The 22,623-nt window shown below is 45.7% G+C and overlaps 1 protein-coding gene across 3 annotated transcripts in view; it reads right to left on the bottom strand.

Moving 5' to 3' along the window:
* ARMH4 (armadillo like helical domain containing 4) overlaps positions 1–12,295 on the bottom strand; it is a 73,702-nt gene extending 61,407 nt beyond the window's left edge. For all 3 annotated transcript variants that reach the window (XM_055717231.1, XM_055717232.1, XM_055717233.1), the window contains exons 1-4: positions 12,194–12,295; positions 4,613–5,996; positions 2,432–2,644; positions 1,001–1,216 (exon numbers count right to left, since the gene is read on the bottom strand). In XM_055717231.1, the coding sequence (XP_055573206.1) occupies positions 1,001–1,216; positions 2,432–2,644; positions 4,613–5,939 (1,756 nt within the window). In that variant the 5' untranslated portion in view covers positions 5,940–5,996; positions 12,194–12,295. The remainder of the gene's footprint in view (positions 1–1,000; positions 1,217–2,431; positions 2,645–4,612; positions 5,997–12,193) is intronic.
* Between the last annotated feature and the right edge of the window lie 10,328 nt (positions 12,296–22,623).

The following is a 22,623-nucleotide window of genomic DNA, read 5'->3' as shown; positions in this document are numbered from 1 at the left end:
TTGCAGTAAAATACGAAAGCAAGAGAAGGTCAAGATAAAGAAAGGTGAGCAAAACAGGAAGAAAGATTAATCCCTGTCAGGTGGTGTCAGTCCAGACACTGGAGTACAAAACTGGATGGATGAGCAAGCTGAGGTTTAAGTAGGAGAGCGCAAGAAGCAGAAGTGAAACAATTCTCTGCAGGAAAATCACAGCTGAGCTGAAGAGAGAACCGATCTGAGCTGCAGACCAACTCCAGAGTAGGATCTACTTCACCTAAACCTCTCTTGATGGGTGTTTTCCCAGGTGGAATTTGCATCGCTAGGTTTCAGCTGTCCAAAGACAGCGAGGGAGCAGACTCCAAGACTGGCAGTGGGCAAAAGCAGCTCAGGAGAAGGAAGTTCAGGGGGTGAAGCAAGGCCAGAGAAGCCAGTAATGGGACAGCAGCTTAGCAGGTAGCTTTGAATTGGAAGATCACGTCAAAGGGTATGCATCCTTCATCTCTCCCAGCAGTGTCACACAGGGAGCACAAATAGGGCATCACTTGTCCTGGCAGGGTTTCAGCCAGCCGGACGCTGAGACCACCATCTCATGCTGAACATCCCCCTGCATTGCATGTGGTGACAATTTTAGTAGTAGGGTGGCAAGGGCTCTCCAGCGATCTGAACATGTTCTCATGAATGTCACCTGGTACAGGGGCTCTGCAGTGGATACACACACCCCAGCAGTTACAGGTGCACAGCCAGACTCTACTGCAACAGCAATATCACTGCTGCTCTCTCCCCAAGGGAAAGTTTCACCCTTTCCACCACTGCCACTTGAATTTCAGGCATCCTCCATGACACTGTTCATTGCTTGCTTCCTGCACCTCCTGAAAGGGGACAGGCTGTTCAACAACTATATTAGGAACAATGACATATGCACATAGTTGTATGCCAAACAGACAAGCCAGGGCTCAGTGTCAAGGCAAATGTGCCACTCCACATGAAACTGCCTGCCTCTTAGCCTTGGGATCAGTGGTACCTTCTGACTCCAGGCGGTCCAGCCCATAGGTCACAGCTGTACTGATCCTCCTCACAGATGGAAGAGCTGTCCTCCTGACAGAAGCCATTGATGCTGGAGTTACCAGGACTGCAGTTCTGCTGGATGGCTCTTCTGTCTGTCCAGACTGGGTAGCAGACAATCCACCAGGAGCTGGAACAGCCTTCTCACTGGTGACCAGGACCACTTCTGCGAGATCTACAGAAGACAGGAGGCAGCAGCAGTTTGGCACAACTGTATTAAAACCCCCACTATTTAAGATTTCATTAAAAGTTGGTTCTTAGAGTGAAGTAAGTTAAATTCTTGCTATTTCAAGATGTGTAAGTAACTCTGCTGTAATGAAAGCTCCTCCTCCAGAACAGACAGCACAGGAGGTTTCCCTTAATGAGAACTCAACTAGGTTTTACTTCCATTGCTTTGAGGACTGCTGGTCACCATGCCAAAGCAAGATCAGAGCACTGAGACACTGTCTGAGATCTGAACTGAGGGACAGATCTAATTGCTTATTGCAAAGATAAAAATTAGTTGAATTCATAATTCAATCCCGGAAGCAAATTAATTAGTGGAAACTGCTGGAAGAGCCTTCTCCCCCCTACAAAGGGACCTTAAATTAAGAACTACAATGCAAATAGTTTTTTTCTTTTGATGCCCTGCAATGTAAGAATTACCAGAAAAGTTGCCCAGCAGCAGTTTCATTACAGTGGTACCTACTACTCCAGAAATACACTGAAGCTCAAAATCAGCTTTGTGCTAAGGGAACCCTTGCTACACTCCTACAGGCTTGCTACTACAGGCTGTCAAGACTACACGTACCTGCCAAGGTGACGTCAAGCCAGTAGACAGCAACTAGATGAACACAATTGCTTAAAGCATTTCTGTATGAGTTACATCAACCTGATAAGAACTCACCATTTCTAAATGGAAGTGAACATCCATGCAGGCTGCCATACCCAAGTCTACCTCCCCACCACTGCTTCCATGACACCCTGATGAAACATCTTCATCCTTTTAGACAGAGGATCAGCAATCTGTGACTACCTTTGGCTCCAGAAGTAAGAGCTCTCCCTCCATAAATAAAAACTGGCTTAAATGTCTAAGGCTAAAAGTCAGCTTTCTAGCAAGGATACATGTGGTGAGTTTGTTTTGGGGTGATTATTTTTTAAAAACCTCTACTCCACTGTTATTTGGGGCAAAAACATATGCTGGCATATTTCAATGTGATTGATCTGGTAGCATGGGCAGAAAGCAGTGGCAGCCCAGGGCTAGAGGCAGCCTGCAGAAGGCTAGAAAAAAGGTCACTTGGAATATGGATGCTGTGCATTGAGACTTCAGTGCCCAAGCACTGATATTTGTTTCAGACGTACTATCTCATCTTGCATGGAAACAAACCCAGTCCTTGAAGCAGAACCCTACCTTCTATATCTGGAGTGTTTGCCATAGAGGAAGTACCAGTTGTCACCAGCATCTGGACAGCACTAGGAACAGTCAGCATCTGGGTGTCCTCCCCACTGTTTTCCTGGGGAAAGTTTGCAGCTCCCACTCCCTGGGTAGCACCAGGCACCAGTGTCACAACTGACAGAGCAGCATCAGCCTCCCGGGCAACTGTTGTCACCTCCTGAGTAACACCTACAGCAAGAACATATGTCAGTACCAACTCACAGGACAGCTGACAGCAACTGAACAGACATTTGAAGGAATATAACTCCATGCATTAGCATTTCCAGAGCCACAGTGCAAGTAGCGGGTCCAGCCGAGTATCAGGGTAGCGTAGCATAAAGACAAACATGAAAATGTGCATAACAGGAATGAAAGCAGCGGAATCATTCCTGATTTTCATAATTGCCCCTTAGGGACACATGGAACCCCTGGGGAACAATGTCAATGACTACAGCACTGAAGGTTCGTGGGAGGAAATACCATTTGAAGCATGTAAGGCTGCCAGAACAGTGTTTTTAGTGACCAGCTCTCATTACTGTAAGACTTGGGCTTTGTAGAAGGGTTTATTTTTGTTGCACAAATCTTACTGATGGTGTTGTTTCACCAACATCTGGGTAATGGCAGAGAGGGAACCTGCTGACAAGTCAAGTGCTTATAAATTAATCTAGAAGTTAATCAGTCAGGTTTCAGCACCAACATGCAATTAGCTTTCCTGCTTTTACAGCAAAAGCTAGATCTTTTTGATGCAGCGAGGGGAAGTTATCTTTTTGCCTCTGTAACATAAGAGGGAAGATTAAAGATAGCCAGCAATTAAAACAAAGTCCTAAACTTCAGCTCATGCTCCTCCAGCCTAGGAACACATCATTGCCCAACACCTAACCAGACTTTTTTTAGCATTCCCCCTATATTTTAAACACTGAGTAGAAACATCATCATTAGGCTGAAGGTGCCATCTCTGCAGGTTAATACAGTACAGGGTGACACCATCAGCCTGTGGCAGGCTGCCTAGGAAGATTTCTGCCTGCTGGTAACAGAGTTGGCACAAACACTGAACAGTAAGAGTCTGGTCACAGCTTCACTCTAGGGGGGGAGACAACACCAGGTGCTTTTGTTAAAGGACAGCACAGAGCCCCAGACAGATCTTTTGATCTGAGCATACTTAAGAAATCATGGAAGATACCAGTTACAGCCTACCGGTACAGCTTGCCTGCTCCCGGATTTAGGAAGCATTTACAGCCATCCATTGTCTCTGCACCTTCTGCATCAACTGCAAGTGTCTATAGCTAGCAGATGAGAGCCAAGTGATCCCAGATGCTAATTAATTTAAACCCCCAGGAATTATTTCCCTGCTCTGTTTTCCAGGGCTTGAGAGTGAGCTAGTGCAAGGACGACCTTTGGGTCCTTGCACTTGCCGTATCAAAGTGACACTTGGGGGAGTTTTATCCTCCTTGAAATAAACTATTTAACCACTGGGTCAGAGGCTCGGCTCCTTCCTAGCCACAGGGGTGGCATGCCAGAGGGTTATTCAAAGCAGATTTACATATATTTATCTGGTCAAGGCAAGACACCTACAACCAGACTATAACCTTCCCCCTCAACCACTATGCGAGCACCAAAACCAAAGCCTCTGCTTTGGTAGTACCCCACACATGCAGAACATTAACAAAGAAAAATTTTTAGCCAGCACCAAGTCTCTGCTGATGAGACTATTTCTCGACAGAGACCTCCATGCTTAAGCATACGCTTCAACCCCAAGCTCAGCTGCCGCAGCCTTTCCAGTTTGTTACTATAGCCACCCTCTCCCAGCATGAGGAACAGAAGAGGCCGCTCAATACAGATACTTCACGTAACACTCAGGACAGGGTACCACCCAACAGACTGTCCTACCCACAGTCAGGGACATCGTATACAGGAACAGCCAAGCTGAGGCAGTACTTTATAGATGCAAATTATCGGTTTAGGCTGGTACCCCTCCACAAAGGTCTCACAGATTTTCGGGGGGGGGGGGGGGGGGGCACGGGGCAAGGAAGAGGTGTCCTACCCTCTATTGCAGGTATCACAACCTTTCTACACTTTATCCCCCTGAAAGGAAGCACAGATTCCCAGGAGCACCCCTCTTACACTTAGAGGAAAGTGTCTGTAACAGTCAAGTTTTACCTTTCCATGAGCTTTCCAGAGTAGGAGAGAGATTGGACTGTTTATTTGTCACCACAACAGCCTCTGGCTGTGACAACAGGATGCTTTTTCCCTCCTCTGCTGTGACTGCATTTATGTTTTCCAGTGAGTCCAGATCAGCCATGTCTACGCCTGTCAGGTTCACAGTGTGGAGAGCATCACTACTGTCTGTGGAAGCTGCTGGCAGCACCTCCCCTTGCACCAGCACTGTGCAGTTGGTCTCCTTGGCAAGCTCAGGAGTTGGTGGAGGGGCTGCTGGGGATGGCAGCATTCTTGTTGCATCTTCTTCCTCCCTCACACCTCCCTGCAGTGTCTGGGATGGTTCTGTCACCCCCAGGTCCTCTGTCACCTCCTCGTGAGATGTGCTTCCCCCTTGACTTACATCCCCCAGTTTCGTGTCATCCCAGTCAGGCGGCACAGTGTCCACAGGGTGGATAGTGACAGTGCCAGCTGTGGTGGGCAGCTCTCCTTGCCTGACATCTGTCCCTGCTTCTAGGTGGAGAGAGGCCTCAGTCACCATGAGGGGCTGTTTTGCAGCCACAGATGCTTGCACAGTCAGGAACTTCAGAGGGCTCCCTGTGTGGGCTCTTGGCATTCCCACCTCAGAGGTCACGTCATGAGCCTGGGGAGTTGGGATGACAGGGTGGATACCAGCTGTTTCCCAGCTGGGAGAGTTGGGGTACAGCATGGACTGGGGCACAGTTGAGGGGTGAGAGCTGCCCTGTGCCTCCTCCTCAGCTGTCCCAGAAAGGGGGGTTGCTGAGAGGTCAGCAGAGCTGTGCTTTACTTCAACACCACCCTCTGTGGTGGACTCACTAACAAGACCACCGACAGACTCCTCCTGGACAGCAGGGTTCAGCGTGGTCACAGCTGTGGTCAGCATGGCCCTGGATGCATCACCCTCATCCAGCTCTGACTCTGTGTGACCAAGCTCCTCACCCACAGCAGCCACTGCCGCAGCAGAGGTGTGAGCAGCCACGCTCTGGCTGCCTGGGATGACATGGCTCTGGCTTACAGGCAGCATTTCTCCTTCTCCAGTGAAAGCTTCATTTAAGGGCATCCCAGATGGCTTTGCTGACACTCCAAGTGGCTTTTCAGAGACAGTCTGCTCAGAAGGGCCCGGGTTATTTTTCACATTCAGTGTGCTTGTCCTTTCATCTTGCACACCACTCCTTGCCCAGGGGCCATGCTGGATCTTTGTCATGTCCCCTTCCTCCAGTGGCTGAGACGCAAGGCATGATGGACTGGAGGACAAGAGCAGGATGCTGCAGGTGACTATGCAGATGTTAAATCCTATTGATCTACTCATAGCTGAGAAGAGATCTGCCCAGAAGCCTGCAAGACTGACAAGTCCAGAGTGCAAGACCTAGAAAGGGAAAGAAGAACCAAGATTACACATACCCATAACCACCTGTTGACCCAGGGCCTTAAATAACTGGGTGACAAGTCCTAAGCATGCCAGTCTATGGCCAGTTCTGAGCAGACCCCTCCTACATGTCCCAAGCAATGGATCCCTCCATTTATTTTACTGTTCCTAGCTTACCAGTCTGAAGTTTCACACCAGAAAAAAGCAAACCTTGATCTAAAGCCCAAGACAGAGCTTGCCAAGCTCTCACCCCAGTGGGCGAGTGCTGTGCTTTACCCAGTAGAGATCAGACTTGCAAGCCTATGATGAGGATCAACCTGTTTGTCCTTTACCAAGTCCACAAGTGATACTTGTCAGGGCCAGACTGAAGTCTCAGGCCTGTTCCGACAAGCCCTATTCTGTGCTTTGACACAGAAAGAAACTAAAGAACTTGCATGGAGAGCAAGGTGGCTCTATAGGGTGCAATACAGGACCAGAGCCGAAACAAGAGGCTTTAGGGCTGCATTAGTGTCATGTCCTGTATGAGGTCCTTGGCCCCACAGAGAAAGGCTAAGCCCAGACAGCAGCACTGCTGCATTAGCACAGTGTTTACGCTGCACTGCACCATAGAGGCACTTCCAGAAAGTTTCATGCGTATAATTGTGTGCTTCAAGAGTTTCCAAGAGAACACTGAACCAGTAGTCCAGCAGTGATCCAACCAGCTGACAGCCTGCTCTTGGCAGGCTCTGTTGCCTCCAGTAACAGCTAAGGCTGCAGGACAGATAGAGGACCTCTCAGAAGCAGCAACCACCTGCTCCCAGCCACCTCCTTCCAGGCAGGTGCCTCAGTCCTGGGCTTGTTGCACCATTGCTCAACAGAAGACCACCTCATCCAAGGGCCCACTCACATACAGCACTGCTGGTTACACAGATCTCATGCACGAGGCAAACAGCCCTCCATCACACAGCAGATCTTGTAAGGTCCTCTTCCTCCCAGTTCCAGGAGGCAGCTTCTCAGTGGCACCATCAAGCCCTATGGCAAGAAGCTTCCAACCATCAACAGCTTCACTTGCTTTGGCTGGTATGTTCAGATTAACAGGTGAACTGCTCTCACCTTTGAGCAGCAGGACTAACCAATATTAGTTAGGAAAGAGGTTGGGGTCATCAGAACTACTGCTCAGTCCTCTCTAGAAGACCCTCTGCCCATGGGCTCCAGGATGACCCCCTCAGATTGCTAGACACCTCATTTTCCCACCCAAGCAGCATGTAGATAACTATTACTGGCACTTGTACACACAGAGTGCAGCAACAAGCTGTCTAGCACCGCTTTGTTTTATACAAGGGTGTATCACTCCTCCATGTCTTATCATGCACCCATGTGATGCTGTGCAAGAGGTAACCACTGCTGTGGAGAGCGGGATCTCAGTAACACCACATTTGTGCTAGTCCATCTAACTCAGGGGTCCTCAAACTACGGCCCACGGGCCGGATACAGCCCCCCAGGGTCCTCAATCCGGCCCCCGGTATTTACAGAACGCCCTGCCCCCCCACACTGGGGGTTGGGGGGGGGAACCAAGCAGCCGCAGATGACCTCCTGCCACTGCATCCACGCGCCAGCCCCCTGGTTAAAAAGTGTGAGGACCCCTGATCTAACTCAAACACCCTCTGTGTCCTGCTGCTCATGTATATTTGTCTCCTTTTGGAAAAGCGTTATCTGTCCAGCCAGCTAAACACAAAACCAAGATGTCAGAAAGCCTGTATGACATCTGGTCTGGCCACACACAACTGTGTATTTCCATTGTAAAACATAACTCTTACTCCACACAGGAGAGAGATTTCTCTAGCTGAAGACCCTTAAGATCCACAGGGCTATCTGTAACGCAAAAGAAGGGACACACAGGTCAGAGTCAGCTCCTGCAGGCTCCATTATCTGCTTGAGCCTTCAGGGCACACTGAGTCACTTTTTCCACTCTCCCTGCAGCCCTGACCCTCAGCAGTTTGAGATGCTGGAATAATTCCCTGTCAGAGGCCACACACACTACCAGGTGCTCAGGGACAAACAGAAGCCACCAAAGAGCTATTCACCAGCAACAGCTTAGATACCTTCCACTTTATTTTTAGCATTGCCTTTCTCTGGAGGATAGCTGGCCAGCCGCCTATCTCCTCTACCCTCCCTGCCAAACAAATAGCTGAAAACTGACAGTATTCAGCTACTCTTCCAGGCTAAACCTTCATGTGCTTTTGTAATCAAAAAAAAGCACTAAGTGTGCATTACACAAGTTAAATTGATAGTCCCCGATGACATGCATCTGCCTTGCCATGTTGGTGAATTTAAATTAAGTTCACCTCATCATGCCCCTTTAGCAAGTACCAGTTAAGACCAGACGTATTGAAACATCAAGATGGTTTGGGTTTTTTTAGATCCAAACTGTTCTTTATTTAAATACAGTTTCTCTAGACATCAGGAGTCTTTTTAGGCTATGCAAGTAGTTGCAGCAGTGGTTAAACCTAACCAGAACTCCAGTTGCACTTGAAAGACAGCCATAGTATTTCTTTTGCAGTCATATACATTATCCATATGTACATACATTTGTAGGTTTCTAGCTCTAGGTTCTCAAATAGCCTAAGACATTCAGGAGGTGGTTAGCAGTAGTAGTGAAACATTCATCTCTTTTCCCAACAAGCTTACTCCACCTTTACTAGGATCAGGAGCGTCAGTGACTATGAGGGAAAGCTGCTCCCTAATAGGCTTTTAGAGACCCATTAATGAAAATGTATAAAAAAGTATGAAGAGGCTTTCCTCCTTCTGGCTAGTAGATAATGTGGGCAGTCAGTACTAGCCTGAAAAAGAGTTTCCAGGATAATTTGGGCAGCCTCATACAGTTTCCCCCAGTCTGAAAAGCACTTTGGCCATAGTCCTACATTTGTAAAGGGCAAAAATAACATCGGAGAGTTATTTGCTCAGGAAATCCACAACAACTAGATCTAAGCTAACCTAGACCTCTACATTCAATGAAAGCTGGAGATAGCGGCACGGAGCTTGCTGCAGGATAATGGCTCAAGTTCACGCTTCAAAAAAAGATTAGTCAGAGCTTAAAAACTACTTAGCTTTAGGAAGAGGCTGGATTAGACAGTGTATGAACAGCAGACACCTGTCTATCTTCTTAAGCAGAGTTTGACACCTTGCTGTAGCACTTTCACTTAATGCAAAAGTGACACAGGTTTTAGCAGGTAGCTGGCTGCAGAGCAGTTTGTTACTCAAGCTGTATTGGGCTATACATTTATCCCCCCATCTGGCTACTTTTATAGGCAGTCTGCTCTACAGCCTTAGCCAAGCAATAAAAGCAAGCTGTAGCATGCTGCTCCAACCAAGCACCTCCTATATAGTAAGCCTAAGCTTTTTCATTACTAGCTTGAAGCTGTAGAATAACCCTGTTCCATGCCGCAGGAAATCCCTGTCCCCAGATTTCACCAGGCATTCTCCAAGCCAAAGCCCTGGAGAACAGCTGCCAAGCACTGGCCAGGCTCTTGGAAAACTAATCCTTGCTTCAAATAGGAAGCACACACAGAGGGTGAGAGACAACACCAGCAACTTCCCCTCCACTTAACAAATCCCAAGGGATGCAGTTCCCCCAGCTGCAAAGGCAGCACAACCGCAGACAGCCAAGAAGCTTTATCTTTAGCACGGCAGGGGGCGGGGGGTTTGGAGTTTTCTTTTAACACCTATCACTTATTAGGCTGGAAAGAAGCACAAAGGACTGCTAGATTTAAAACAGGTGCCAAAACCAGCCATCTCCAGGAGCCACCCATCAGAATATGAACCATCTACTACTGTGGGCAAGTCAGCAAGCTGAGGGACAATAAATAAAAACTGGTCACCAGCTGATGCAGTCTCGCAGACCCAGTTGCATCTTTCTGAACCAGGCTGCTTCCTTGTGCCATACAGTTAGCACTAGTAATAGCTATTAAACCACTAACACCCTCTGTGAATTTGGGAGACCTGTTTTAAGAGTCAGCTCTTGGGAGGTCTGACAAAAGCCAGCTCAGAAAGAACCCCAGCCAGCTATGGTCACTCCAACAGGGTATACTTGAAGGGGACAAGCACAGAGCAGACCAGATTTCTCTCCAGTAGCTGTTCCTTACATGGACCAGCAGTTTGTGGACACATGCTGCAAAGAATTAAGCTCTCCCCTCTGCCCCAGTGGTATGCAGCTACTCCCGAGGAAGGCTTTTTAGAGTTTTGCACAGTTTACTTCAGAGAAAACTCTGAAGAAAACCATTTACTGTTATTTTCTGCCTTTGGCAAGTTCTGGCTGTGCTTTTCCTGAATTGTTGAAACAGCAAGAAAAAAGCATCAAGCTTTTAACTCGCTTGAATTAATAACCCTGTTCTAACAATCCTTCTCCCACACTGAGAGGACACTTTTACTCCAAAGCTGAAGTGGCTGCATGCATCATATAGCAGAGAGCACAGGAGATTAACAGGTCAGCTTCAGACAAAATCACTGTCTAGCCTTTGCAGAACAGAGCTTTCTGCACCTCCAAGTACAAGCTTGATTATGCCAGCTTTGACTGGCTGAACAGTCCTGGATTGCTCAGCTCTGCAATTCATCCGCTGATTGATAAGGGAAATGGACAAAAATGCTACAAATCTTTTAATGTGAAGATTTAGCCAAAACATACAAGTCAAGCAACTACCAGCTATCAAATGCTATGTTACCAGAGTGCTAATGTACGCTACCCAAGCCTTATTACTCGTGGTGAATACAAAAGCCAGCTGACAGTACACTGCAGAGTATACTCCTACTTTTGCACACAAGCTGAGAAAAATGCCTTCATTTTATCTTACATTATGTCCTTGCCCAGTTCATTCAAGTGAATTGTAGAGCTGATGCTCTTACAGCACATACTTCAGATAAACAGACCTCAAACAGTTAAGCCATCTCTAACAGCTCACCGTGAAATCCCAACAGTTACACGACTCTACACCAGCCACCAGTACAGCCCAAGTCCGAGAAGCAAAACTGTGTAGACACAACTACACTTTGGAGGGGCACATCCTACTCTACCTTTGAGGACAGATCCTTACAAGCTAACAAATAAGGTTTAATATTCTGTAAGGACAGCTTCCTACCAGTCCTAGTGAGGAACCTTAATACATAATACATCACCTTCACTCCCAGCATTGGTGTTCCAGCAGCAGTTCTTTGAGAAGTGAGAGACAAGACATGCTTTAGGCATTATTTCCCCAACTAAGCGATCACTTGCTTTGTTCAGAACAGCACAGACCACCTATGGAAATCCCTACTCAGATTTGCAAGTAAAAGCCACGTAGTTCTTGTAGTTCTTCGTGGCTTCTGACCCGTGCCAGGTCCCCAGCACCACAGAAGTCAGAATTCTACCAAATCCCCAAGGTATTAAAAAGACTGGGAGGAGGGGGGATTTAAGAATGAGGCAAAAGCGTGCAGCAGTTTTCAAACACCAGAGGATGGAAATGCTGCTCTCCAGACTGACTGGGAGCAGAGACAGAGCCTTCAGATTCCAATCAGCAAGAAACAGAAATTTCAGTGCCTCACCTAACACAGACACCAATACCACACAGTGGAGCTCCTGGAGGATCATGAGTCTCCACAGATGAAGGTTTAAAATCAGATTAAATACACCTTGCCCAGCCCTTTTAGCTTGGGTAGAACCTGTTTGTTGGCCAGAGAATGGGATTAGGGGTGGCTCAAGGTTTGATTACACCCAGCACACCTGCTTGCAGGGCACAGATCCATCCCCCTGTCCTTAGTCATATTTACAGGTGAGCTCAGAGACCCACAAGTGCATCCTTTCCCTGCAGCCACCCACCACGACAACCCATCGTGTGCAAACAACCACCCAGGGATTTCTCCAGCCCAGGCCCGCAGCAGGACAGAGGGACAGCAGCGGTCACCCTCTCTCCATCACCACGGGGAAATAAACACACCCACACCAGGATTTTCCAAGAGGGCACACACACCGGGATCCCCATCCCCCGGGGCTGCAGGGAGCAGCAGCCCGCTGGCCGGGAACAAAGAGCCGCGCCGAGGATGCGCTGCCCCGCGGGCAGCCAAGAATCACGGCCAAAAAAAAACCCCAAACTGCAGAAAGACGGGGCACATTCGGCTTGGGGGTGGGGTGCTGCTCGTGCCTTCCCCCCCCCCCGGGCTGCAGCAAAGGGGCGCACCCCCGGCCTCACCTGCCTCCCGCCGCCTCCGCCCGGCACCTCGGCGGCGCGCCGCGCTCGCCCCCAGCGCCCCGCGGCCGCACGGGCGGGGCGGGCCGGCCCCGCGGGGCGGTGTCGGGGCGGTGTCGGGGGCGGCCCGGCCCGCTCCGCTCCGCCCGGGCGCCGGCTCCCGCCTGCCCGTGGCGGGCTCGGGGCTCGGCAGCGCCGTACCGGCGGGGGATGGGGGGGGTGCCGCCCGCGGGCCCGTGTCTCATTTAGTCCTTCTCCCAAAGGAAGTTCCAGCACCCGTCAGAGCCGCGGCCTCGCACCCAGCTCTTCCTCACAAGCCGGGACCGGAGCCTGCCACCCAGCCGGCGCCTCTCCGCTTGTAAGATGTAGGAGCAAGGCCTACAGCTCCCTTAGCTTTCCATCGGTTACAGATTCTCCTCCGGTATTTGTGGCTGTAGACATCACCTTCCCAGTACTCTGACTGCAAAGGAGAGCTTCTTAAATAGTATCCTACACACTTATTGGGAGAGCTTATTTCAGTTTCTTTTGTTTGATTGTTTGTTTGTTTTCTTTAAAGACTGATTCAGTCCAGAAGAAAGCAAGATAAACAATTTCACTCTTGGTTTTCTTCTCCTACCTTCCCCCCGAGAACCCCATAGCTAGCCTAACAACAGGAACGGATAACCTGTACGCCATCAGGTCCCAGCATACACATCAACTCACTTTGTCAGAGCCCCTCAGAAGCCCATACCTTACCACCCAAGCCAGCTTGGTGCATCCATCCCTGTTCAGCCTGGTGTCACCACGGTGTCTCAGCTGCACACATTTTGTATGCTGTCTCAGGCAATGACTTACTCAGAGCGGTGCTGCAGCAGATGCAAAGTGTTCATGGTGAAAAGAGACAAAAAATAATGTTCTTTCAAAGGAGGGCATGGCTGGGGCTGAGAGATTTAGGGAGGAATTGCTAGGGGGGAACGGAGGGATGATATAGGAGACAGGAGAGTCAAAATCTTGACTTTGCTATGAATGTGCTCTACTACATTAAGTGAAAACACATCAGTGAATCCCTCTGTACTTCCAGTTATAATAACAATCTTTAAAATAAAGTTTTGTTTTTGTTTTTTTTAATCCTCAGACAATGTGAGATTTAACCTGCTAGTATGTGTCAAAACACTCAGCTCTTTACATAACATAACTGATTGAATAAAACAGAAATATTCCTTGTCACGAAATGGTTCGTAATTATTTTCTCTTTGTTGTGCTACTGGAAATAACATTTATATTACTGTTTTGTTCTTTTTGCTATACTCAGCCCAATGTTCTACTGCTCAGATTTTAGAGAATTGAGTGTTTCTCACTGGATTTCAACCAAACTGGAACCAACCCAATTCATTTTTGGTAGCATTCTGCACCCAATATTAAAAAAGACAGATTTGTTGTAGGTCAGGGCAATTTCTTTCAGGGTAATATTGCTAACCTCTGCATAAGTTGAAAATAAAATGTAAAAGCGCCTGTATCGGCAATAAAGAGAGTCATTCGGAAAAGACATCAGAAAGAACTTCAGTTAGGCTTGTTGGAGCAAATTGTCAGACAAAACAACAGGAATAGTCCCTTCTGGCTTTGTATCTATGAATTGTGAAATCTGAGAAATTATTCATGAATCTATATTCCTAGTGCTGCAGCATCTTTCAAAAACAAACAAACAAACAACAAACCAACAAATATGTGAAAAGAAAGGATGTTTACTCTCTCCTTTAAGGGAGTTGGCAGGGGCGGGGAAGAGATAAGAGCTGCATTTTTGTGGCCATTTTAATAGACCATTAGCTCCCACATTAAGGACCCAAAACTCTCTGCAAGTTCATCTTCTGTTCCACCCATTTCATTCCAGTGGAGGGCTCTAACTGAGAGGAGAGGATGGCTCAGCCATGGAGTAGGTGCCACCTCTGAAATTAATGGTGTAGCCAGATTTTACAGCAAATTGAAATCAATGCTGGTGTTGGAAGAAGGCTTCGCCAGAGCCAAGACAACGCTCAATATGAATTATGCATCTTGCTCAACTTTATTAGTTTCTAACACTACTTATATAGAACCGATACACATGCATATTCGTAAAGCAGAAATATAATTGGTTAGTAGTCTCTAAACATGCGCGGTTCTCACACCCCTAATTATCATGACTAAAATAAGCATTCTATCCATGTAGCTAATTGTGTTGCTGTGCTTCAGCCTTGTAGTTTGTTACTCCCTATTTTCCCATACCGGTCCCTATCTTTCTTGGCCCAGCAGCTGTACCTTGTTACAGCCACGGCCTGTTGGCACAACATAATTACTTGGTCTCTGGATTCAAGGATAGCTCAAGGCTACCGTTCTTGTTAACTTCAGCACAGCAACTTCAGTACAGTTCTGATTACGGGCCTATTCTAATACCAGGCCTGGATTGTGCAGATCTTCAGAGATTCTAAGGCCATGCTTCTGCAGCCATTCTTCTACATGCGGGCTTATTTTCCAGTGCAGTGCTGCACATTGTGGCAGATCAGGCATTGATTCCCAAGCTGCTCAGTCATCCGTGTGTGGGGAGAGGGGCAGGAAAAAAGACCCTCCCCTGCCAGAAATCAGAGCCATCAGTGATAAGTCCACCAGGCTTGACCCAGAGGCTTGGCTGTAGTAGCTACAAAATTCACGCCTAACGGTTGACCTGGGATTCGGAATGAGGGATATTGTTTTCAACTCTGTTTCTATGTAACCTTTAAAATTAACAGGAAAGTTATTTAAAATGCAAAGCATGTGTAACTGCTGCTCTACTGTTCTCTAAGGCATGCAGAGCACTAATAGATTGGAGAGGTTTTCACTTCCCCCTTGTCATTGACTGACTCTGAACCCAGATTGGCACTGTATACTCTCAAGGTCAAACATTTCACTGATCATCACCGTAACCAAAATAGTTATCTATGGTTTTTTCCCTGTCTGAAGTTGCAAATTCCCCATACACTGCAAGTTTCTCTACCCTGCATAACCTGCCAAAATCACGGCCTCCTGCATTATCAACAAAAAAAATCTGCAGACTGAAAGGAAGGAGGCATGATGAAAGAGGCAGAAATCAGCAATCACCAGAGTGCACTGTTTTGTTATTCATTTCTATGATTTATCAGTTGGAAATACTGATTTTTAACTTGGTTCAGTATGTCACAGAGCATATACTTTGCACTAACAAGCAAAACTGGCCCCATTTCCACAGCAAGTTGAGAAACATCCATTCCTTTCCCTTCTTACCAACATTCTGATTTGAGACATTTTAGTGCAGTCCTCTATTGGTCTTGTTCTTCAATGTCTTCTCACCCCTCAGGTGAAATTCAGAAATTAAATTCAGATATAAACTGGTTTATTCTTCCATGCGGGTAGCGTAGCTGATAAAGAACATGGGACTCATGTCCCATTCCCAGCTCTAACTTGTTAGGTGACTTTCAAAACCAAACTTCACCACTTTCTGCCTTCATTTCCATTCTGTGAAATGGAAATAACAATACCTAATTTTTGTAAGAGTCCCTTATAAGATCTGTGTATTATTATAACAGCAAACTGTTGTATAAAGTAATAATACAATACAGTGGATTTCTTTAAAAGGTGATATGCCCATTGCAGCCTCATGGCACAAACCAAAAAGTACAAATAACATGTCCTAATTAAGAGGCTGGGTCAGTTAAAAATTTACATGAAGACACATTTTGTATGCATAAAATTAACTAAAAAAATCAATGTTCTGACATAAGTATACTGTATCTTATGATGCTACTCCTGGCATCTGCAATGATATCAGCTATCCTAAGTATGTCAGGACATGCCACAGAAGGTAAAGGTAATTTTAAAATAGTTACCATTAATTTCGCTGCTGAATAACTTTCCCAAATTGAATATTGGGGACATCCAGCACATAAAACAGTGCACATCTCCATCACACAATTCACCTTTACATCGGCTGGTAGCATCTGTTTTAAGGGATCCTGTTTTTCCCATTAAACAGCAAATATTGGAATGGTGTAGCAATGAGTCTAATTCAGGGAAAGTGAGAACAGCATCCCCTGTTACAGAGAGAGAAGTATGTTTAAAACAAGTCCACTCTGAAAAAGGTATCAGTAAGTTTATAGCCAATGAATTATTTCAAATGTAATCATGTTACAGATGAACAGGTTTCTTTTTCCTCCAACTGCAAACCTGATAAATGACGTTTGCAATTAAAACTCAACCTGGAATCAACTTGTATTCCTTTCTTCCATATTCCTCACCTAACATAATCAACTTGGATTCCTTTCTTCCATATTCCTCACCTAACAGAAAAAGGTGGCATTAACAGAAAAGCTCTGCAAGGCCAAGTGATGCCAGCCCAGCCCCGCTGCTGGCTGTGATTTATAGTAATTAGTCCTAAAAGGAGGCACAGGATCCAGCTTCTGCTTCCCCAGCTCTCATGATTCTGCAGGGCTCACAGAGCAGGGAAGCTGTGAAAACTTATTTTTGTCACTAAAGTCAGCAAATATGACTTGGAAAGTGCACAGCAACCAGATCTGCTGAGTAGGAAAGTGCCATTTTTACACAGTCACTTTTCAGAGTAGAACCAGGCTTTGCAGACTGCTCCAAGGTCATGGGAATCAGTCGCAGTTGTTCTGGGAATACAGCCCAGGAGGACCAATGTTCACCTCCATAACTGAATCACGCTACAGCCTTCACTCTTCTTCATATCCTTTAACAAAATCAATGCAGTTAACATCAAAGTACACCACATATTACAATTTTCCCAGAAATAAAGTGCTGAGGAAGCCATCCCCATACATATTGAAGTCTCAGCTAAAACGTGAACCATCTGTCAATTCCCTGTAGCGCCTGGGTATTTTTCCCCCCCGTCCTACATACTCCACTACAAAATTAGGCTGACAATAAAAAAAGCACTTGACACACCACCCCAAAGCGAGCTAACCCTAAGCATTGTTCTGACATTAAACCCTCAGCTTCTCCATCATCTTAAATATAGTTGTTCAGATAATACCCAGAGGGACCAAAAACTTCAGCTTTCATTTGCTTCTCAAAACTTGAGGTTAAATGAAATCCCTGAATCCAGGTTTTAAAGAAGTGCAGTTTGAGCACCGCCACTCTATCACTCACAGTATAGCCCTTTACTAAAACTAGCACCAAGGGTCTGAATCCCCCCACCACAGGGCTGAATGGGGTCTTCACCATGGCTAACACATGGTATCAGGATGTCTGGGTGGGAGGCAGACTGTGTTTTAGTGTGAAACAGCAATGCTCTCTATCCAGACACCACCAGTGATTCATTATTCCCCTTTGGGGGGATTTTAGGACAGTACAGACAACTTTTTGGATGGTTATGAGCAAATGCACATTTTTGTGTCGGAAATATTCAAATCAATTAAGCTGAAATTGTACAGCAGACACCAGGTCCAGCTATTAACAGAACCTCATGCAGTAGAAAAACTATGGGCTTTCTTCCTCTTTCTCCTTTTGGAGAGCCAGTAAGTGGATCCCCTTGAATCCATATGCTGGAAAAAGATGAGGAGATACTGTGAGCTCCAGAAGCTACAACATATCTCCGAGCAATTGCTCTTTTATTATGTCTAAAGCCGGCCCTAAGTATGCAAGTACCTGATTTTGTGAGAAAAAATGGGTACGTGCCTCAGTTAGCATGTATATAGGGATTAAGGAGGCTTAAAAGTGAGTATACAGACTAAGCCATCCAATGTAAGGACACAAAAGACTGTTTATTTTATGACCAAGAAAAAATAATGCTTTGCTGTTGAAATATGCATAGGGTTCAGCTGAAATCTAAGTCTCTGCAGGGGTCCAGACAGGCATTTCAGCATTAAAGGGAACAGAATATTAGCTGGGCATGATGCCTCGTTGCTGTACCCATTCGGGCCTGCAGTGTTTATGCTGCAGGACACATTCTTTTATGTTTCCAATGTTTGCAAGTGCACTGTGGGGTTTAATTCAACTGAGAGCTGCCGTATTTCAGGACTCATACAGAAAAGTCATTTTCTTTATGAAAAATGTTCCCTTTTAACCCTCCAGGATAGTTCTGTAGCTGCCACCTCGAGGCACCAGCATTGCTTTCACCACCGCTCCTTGCAGATGAGTGCACAGTGCTGCTCTGTTACAATAACATGTCTGCGTGAGATTTGAAAAGATTTTTTGCTGCCAGTGGCTTCAATACCAACAGGGTCTTGAAAAAAAAAAGGAAAAAAGAAAAGGACTGCATTAGCTGAAAGGAACTGTCCGACAAATACTATATAAATCACAGTCTTCACTGATTTCAACAGGCTACTGTTATTTCTTGTATTTCTATATACTTATGCGACCTCTTCCTTGCTTGTCAGAGGACACCACCGCTCCCAAGAGTTGAAGGAACCGGCTGCATTCAGGGAACAATTTTTTATTGTATTAGGGAGATCCTGCTTCTTACTCCCCTCAACCTTCTGCTTACTAGCTGGCTTAATTGTCCTACCATCTCCTTAGACTGTGAATAATTATCTTAATTTATATTGTTATCTTGAATGTGTTTATAGTCTGATTCTTACAGGTTAACATTACCATCTGTTTCTTCAACAGTTGCATATCTGGGAGAGCGTGAGCACTTTTCCCATTATGCAAGCAGCTTCCTTGATTAAACCAGCACAGCATGGATGGATTTTGTTATGAAACGCTGGCACACTTCTAAGTCTCTGGCTTCTATTATCAATAAATTCTAGGCTCTGGAAAGATCATCCATTAAATTAAGCCACTTCTAAGCTGCAGCTTGCATTTCAGAACTCATGTTAACTGTGATTGATTGATTAATGTCATTTAAGAAAACATTTCCAATGGACTATAAAGATGGTGATGTGATTAGCAGTAAACTATGATCTTTCCTAACCCAGTGATAATTAGGAGGAAGCGATGGGCTGTGTATTTCAAGTATTTTTGTAAAACATATCTAAGTAATTATTTTTACATAAGACATTTAATTTAAAACATAAGCACAGTTCTGAAAGCATGTAATTATGGCATGATAAGGTATCACAAACAGGTAAGATTTGGGATGAAAACAGGTGATGAAAACATTGTACTTTAATCATATAATATCTAAACCTTTACTCCAATTTTTAGACCTTAAGTATTTCAAGAGCAACAAAATTTAGTATCTTATATTAGTCTTTATAAGACCCCTATCACAGAGAGATTTGGGAGCATTTTACAGAATTTTAAAGCATGAAAATTCACATGCCGGCAAGAGCATATTCTCACCAGGCACAGAAACTGCTCAACTTTCCTCCTGCTGTCCTTGAACAGTGATGGCAGACAGCACTCCAGTTAGTCACTCATCATAGAATCATGGAATGGCAGATTGGAAAGGACCTCAAGGATCATCTGGTCCAACTTTTCTTGGCAAAAGCACAAACTAGACAAGATGGCCCAGCACCTTGTCCAGCTAAGTCTTAAAAGTGTCCAGTGTTGGGCTATCCACCACTTCCCTAGGGAGACCATTCCAATGGCTGATTGTTCTCATTGTGAAAAATTTTCCTTTTGTGTCCAGTTGCTATCTCTCCAGGAAAACTTGGGAACTCTGGGGCAAGAAAGCCCAAATAGAGAACACTTCCTTGAATATAAGTCCCAGCTCTGTCAGGTGTTAATTCTAACTGAGCACATATCCTTGGTACACTGGGGTATGGCTCAACTATGGCAGAGTTAAGGTTCTATTGTGAGAATGACATTTAAACATATTTTTGGGCATTGTTGTTTGCATATGTTTTAAAGTTCAGCTGCATTTCCATATTCTGGAAGGGCATAAAATACTAACCATAAAAAATTACAAAAACATTAAAAACATAAACCCACACAAAATCACAAGGCAATTTGATCTCTATTAGAATATTTAATTGCTACAGGCTTTTGTTTGTTTATTTGTTCGTGTGTTGGCACCCTCCACTGCTGCCTTGGCAATGATTCCTCCTCCTCCAGAATTCACTGGTTGTGTGCTGGTCCCATCACTACTTCTGCATCTCACATCACCACTACAGCCTTGTTCCTGATCCTCAGTTTTTCTCTCCAAGGAGAGGTAGCTGACAGGATGGGAAGCTGGTGATGGGTCGTACGGAGAGTGCATGGACTTATATTGAGTTGTGGGATAGTACCTGAAGGAGAGATATAAGGGTTTTTGAGGGATGCAAGGGCTTTGCAAAGAGTCTCCCCTGACGACTTCACTGCAGATTTCCCCTTCACACCCTTCTTGCACTCCCTCTGCACTGCCTGGATTCCTCATGTGTCCTCCAGATATACGGAGCCCTTCCAGGATGCCCATTTGCTTCAGCTCCTCTAGCCTGCACTCCTGCTCCGCACATATATGGACCTTCTCATCTTAGCTCTGCACTCTTGACCCCAGGTTGTAACCCAGGTGACTTTAGAGAAACCAGAAGCGGGGGAGGTGACAAGGCTGTGACAGGAGCCAAGGAGAAAGCAGTTATGCAGAGCTGCTAGTCCAACAGTGGGCTAGTGCAGAGGTTTGCTCAGGTGACAGAGCAGATGGTGGCAGCGACAGCTTTCGGTGTCTGATATCACTCTCACTCATCATCCAACTCTCGCACACTCCTCCACCTTCACAGATCCTAAATAGAACGTATGGATGTGGGACAAACAGCACTGCTGCAGAGTACCTGAAAAACACAGCATCTATGAACTACTACAGTGGCTCACAGCTCAGGTGGTTTGGGTTCAGTGGCAACAGAGCACATCAGTGTCATGACAGACTACTTTGAAATCCTGTTGCTTCATTAGTGCTCTTGCCCTCCTGCACTCAGTCTCTTTGGCTTGCCTGTCTAGCAATAAGCAAACGTCTAGACCCAAGTCACCAGTTAATCGCTTTTTTAATATTCATTTTGCTTCCCTGAAGAAGAAATGAGTCTCATGCACTTAGCTGATATAGACACTCTGTGACAGATCTTTTGGGACGTGATTAGGGCCACAGTTGCACACCTGGGCAGGCACTGACAATGCCTGAAGAGAGCTGATTTCACAGGTGTGGTTATTGTGAGGAAAGAAGAAGAAGAAGACTGGTAGGGGAAAGTAGCTGGTTGTTAGGAGTTGGATAAGCGCTACATTAGAAATCCCTCTCAAGTGATCCCAGATCGTCATTACACTAGCCAACATCTGTTATAAAATCACTTTTCCCCACTAGGGGATCAAGTCACAGGGAGACACGTATCACAAACAATATTAATTAGAACACCTTTTATTTATTAAGCTCTTACTATTAATAGAGTCCATCTGTTATTATTAATAGTAGATAACTGATCGCACACTTCAGTCACATACAGATGTTCTTTCTGTGTTCCAGCTGGAGAGACAGTTGGAAGGCCAACCCCAGCTATTTACCCAGAAATAGAGGCTCGTACTGACGTGCCAATGCTTCTAGGTGGGTGTTCACCAAGTCCCTCAAAGGGTGCCTTGGTTTTTTTGGGTGTATAGATAATCATTTTGTCTCTGTCAGCATAGCACAGCCACTGCCTTTGTGGATGCAGTTGGAGTCAGACAACCCATTGCTGACGCTGAGAGCCTTGCACGAATGCACCAAACTCTTGGACTCCTGAGTTTATCACCGGCAGATTCAGCAGGACTACTAGCCTGTGGGGATTATTAATTCTTGGGAGACTTTCATGTGCTGCCTTTTGGCATGTGCTTTTCCTCTCTTCAGTCTGGCTTTGGATAACTGTCTCTCCGTCCACACCCTGAGGTGCTTCTAGAGCCCATTCCCACAAACTCATGCTAAGGTGCTTTCATGACACAGCTACTTCAAACCAGAAATGTCAATACCATCTAAGCAAGGATGTGCATTTCAGTTTGAGTAACTTGTGAACAAGTGGTGACTGACCTTACCTGCAGCAGAGCTCACATTCACTTATAATACAGAGATGAAGATTATTCAGAAAAACTTAACATTTTCTAAGCCTGATGGAATTAAAACCTCAGCATTGACTCAAAGTCTTTTATTTTAGTATGTGGGCACATGCATGCTTTTCTACAGAGTTTTTTCTTTGCTCCAGGACTAAGATCTTGGTTTTGAGAGCCTGTAATTTTGTCAGGATTTGAAATAATAGTGTTCTCGCAAACTTTGTGAAATGTGGTTTGTTGTGGGGCTCTGTGATCTTGAAAGCCTGGACAGCAATATTCCCTTCTTTAAAAAACACAGGTGAAGGCAAACTGCAGCTGAACCAGCACGATGATACTTTCATGAAAATGGGTGAAATTGAGCCAATTTGAATTAGATTTTTAGCACTTGTGCCCCACCAGTTGGCTACCACCACAGCTGATCTACCTCTCTCTCTGATCATGAGACGCAGGTGAGCCAGTCTTGAAAGCATGGGTTACCATGGTGGTTATCATTTCTATCCTCACTGTATTTGTGGGCTTCTTTCTTC

This window comes from Falco cherrug, chromosome 7, assembly GCF_023634085.1.
Source record: "Falco cherrug isolate bFalChe1 chromosome 7, bFalChe1.pri, whole genome shotgun sequence".
Taxonomy (NCBI): domain Eukaryota; kingdom Metazoa; phylum Chordata; class Aves; order Falconiformes; family Falconidae; genus Falco; species Falco cherrug.
Note: the sequence above shows the minus strand (reverse complement) of the source record. Positions and strands in the feature narration are given on the sequence as shown.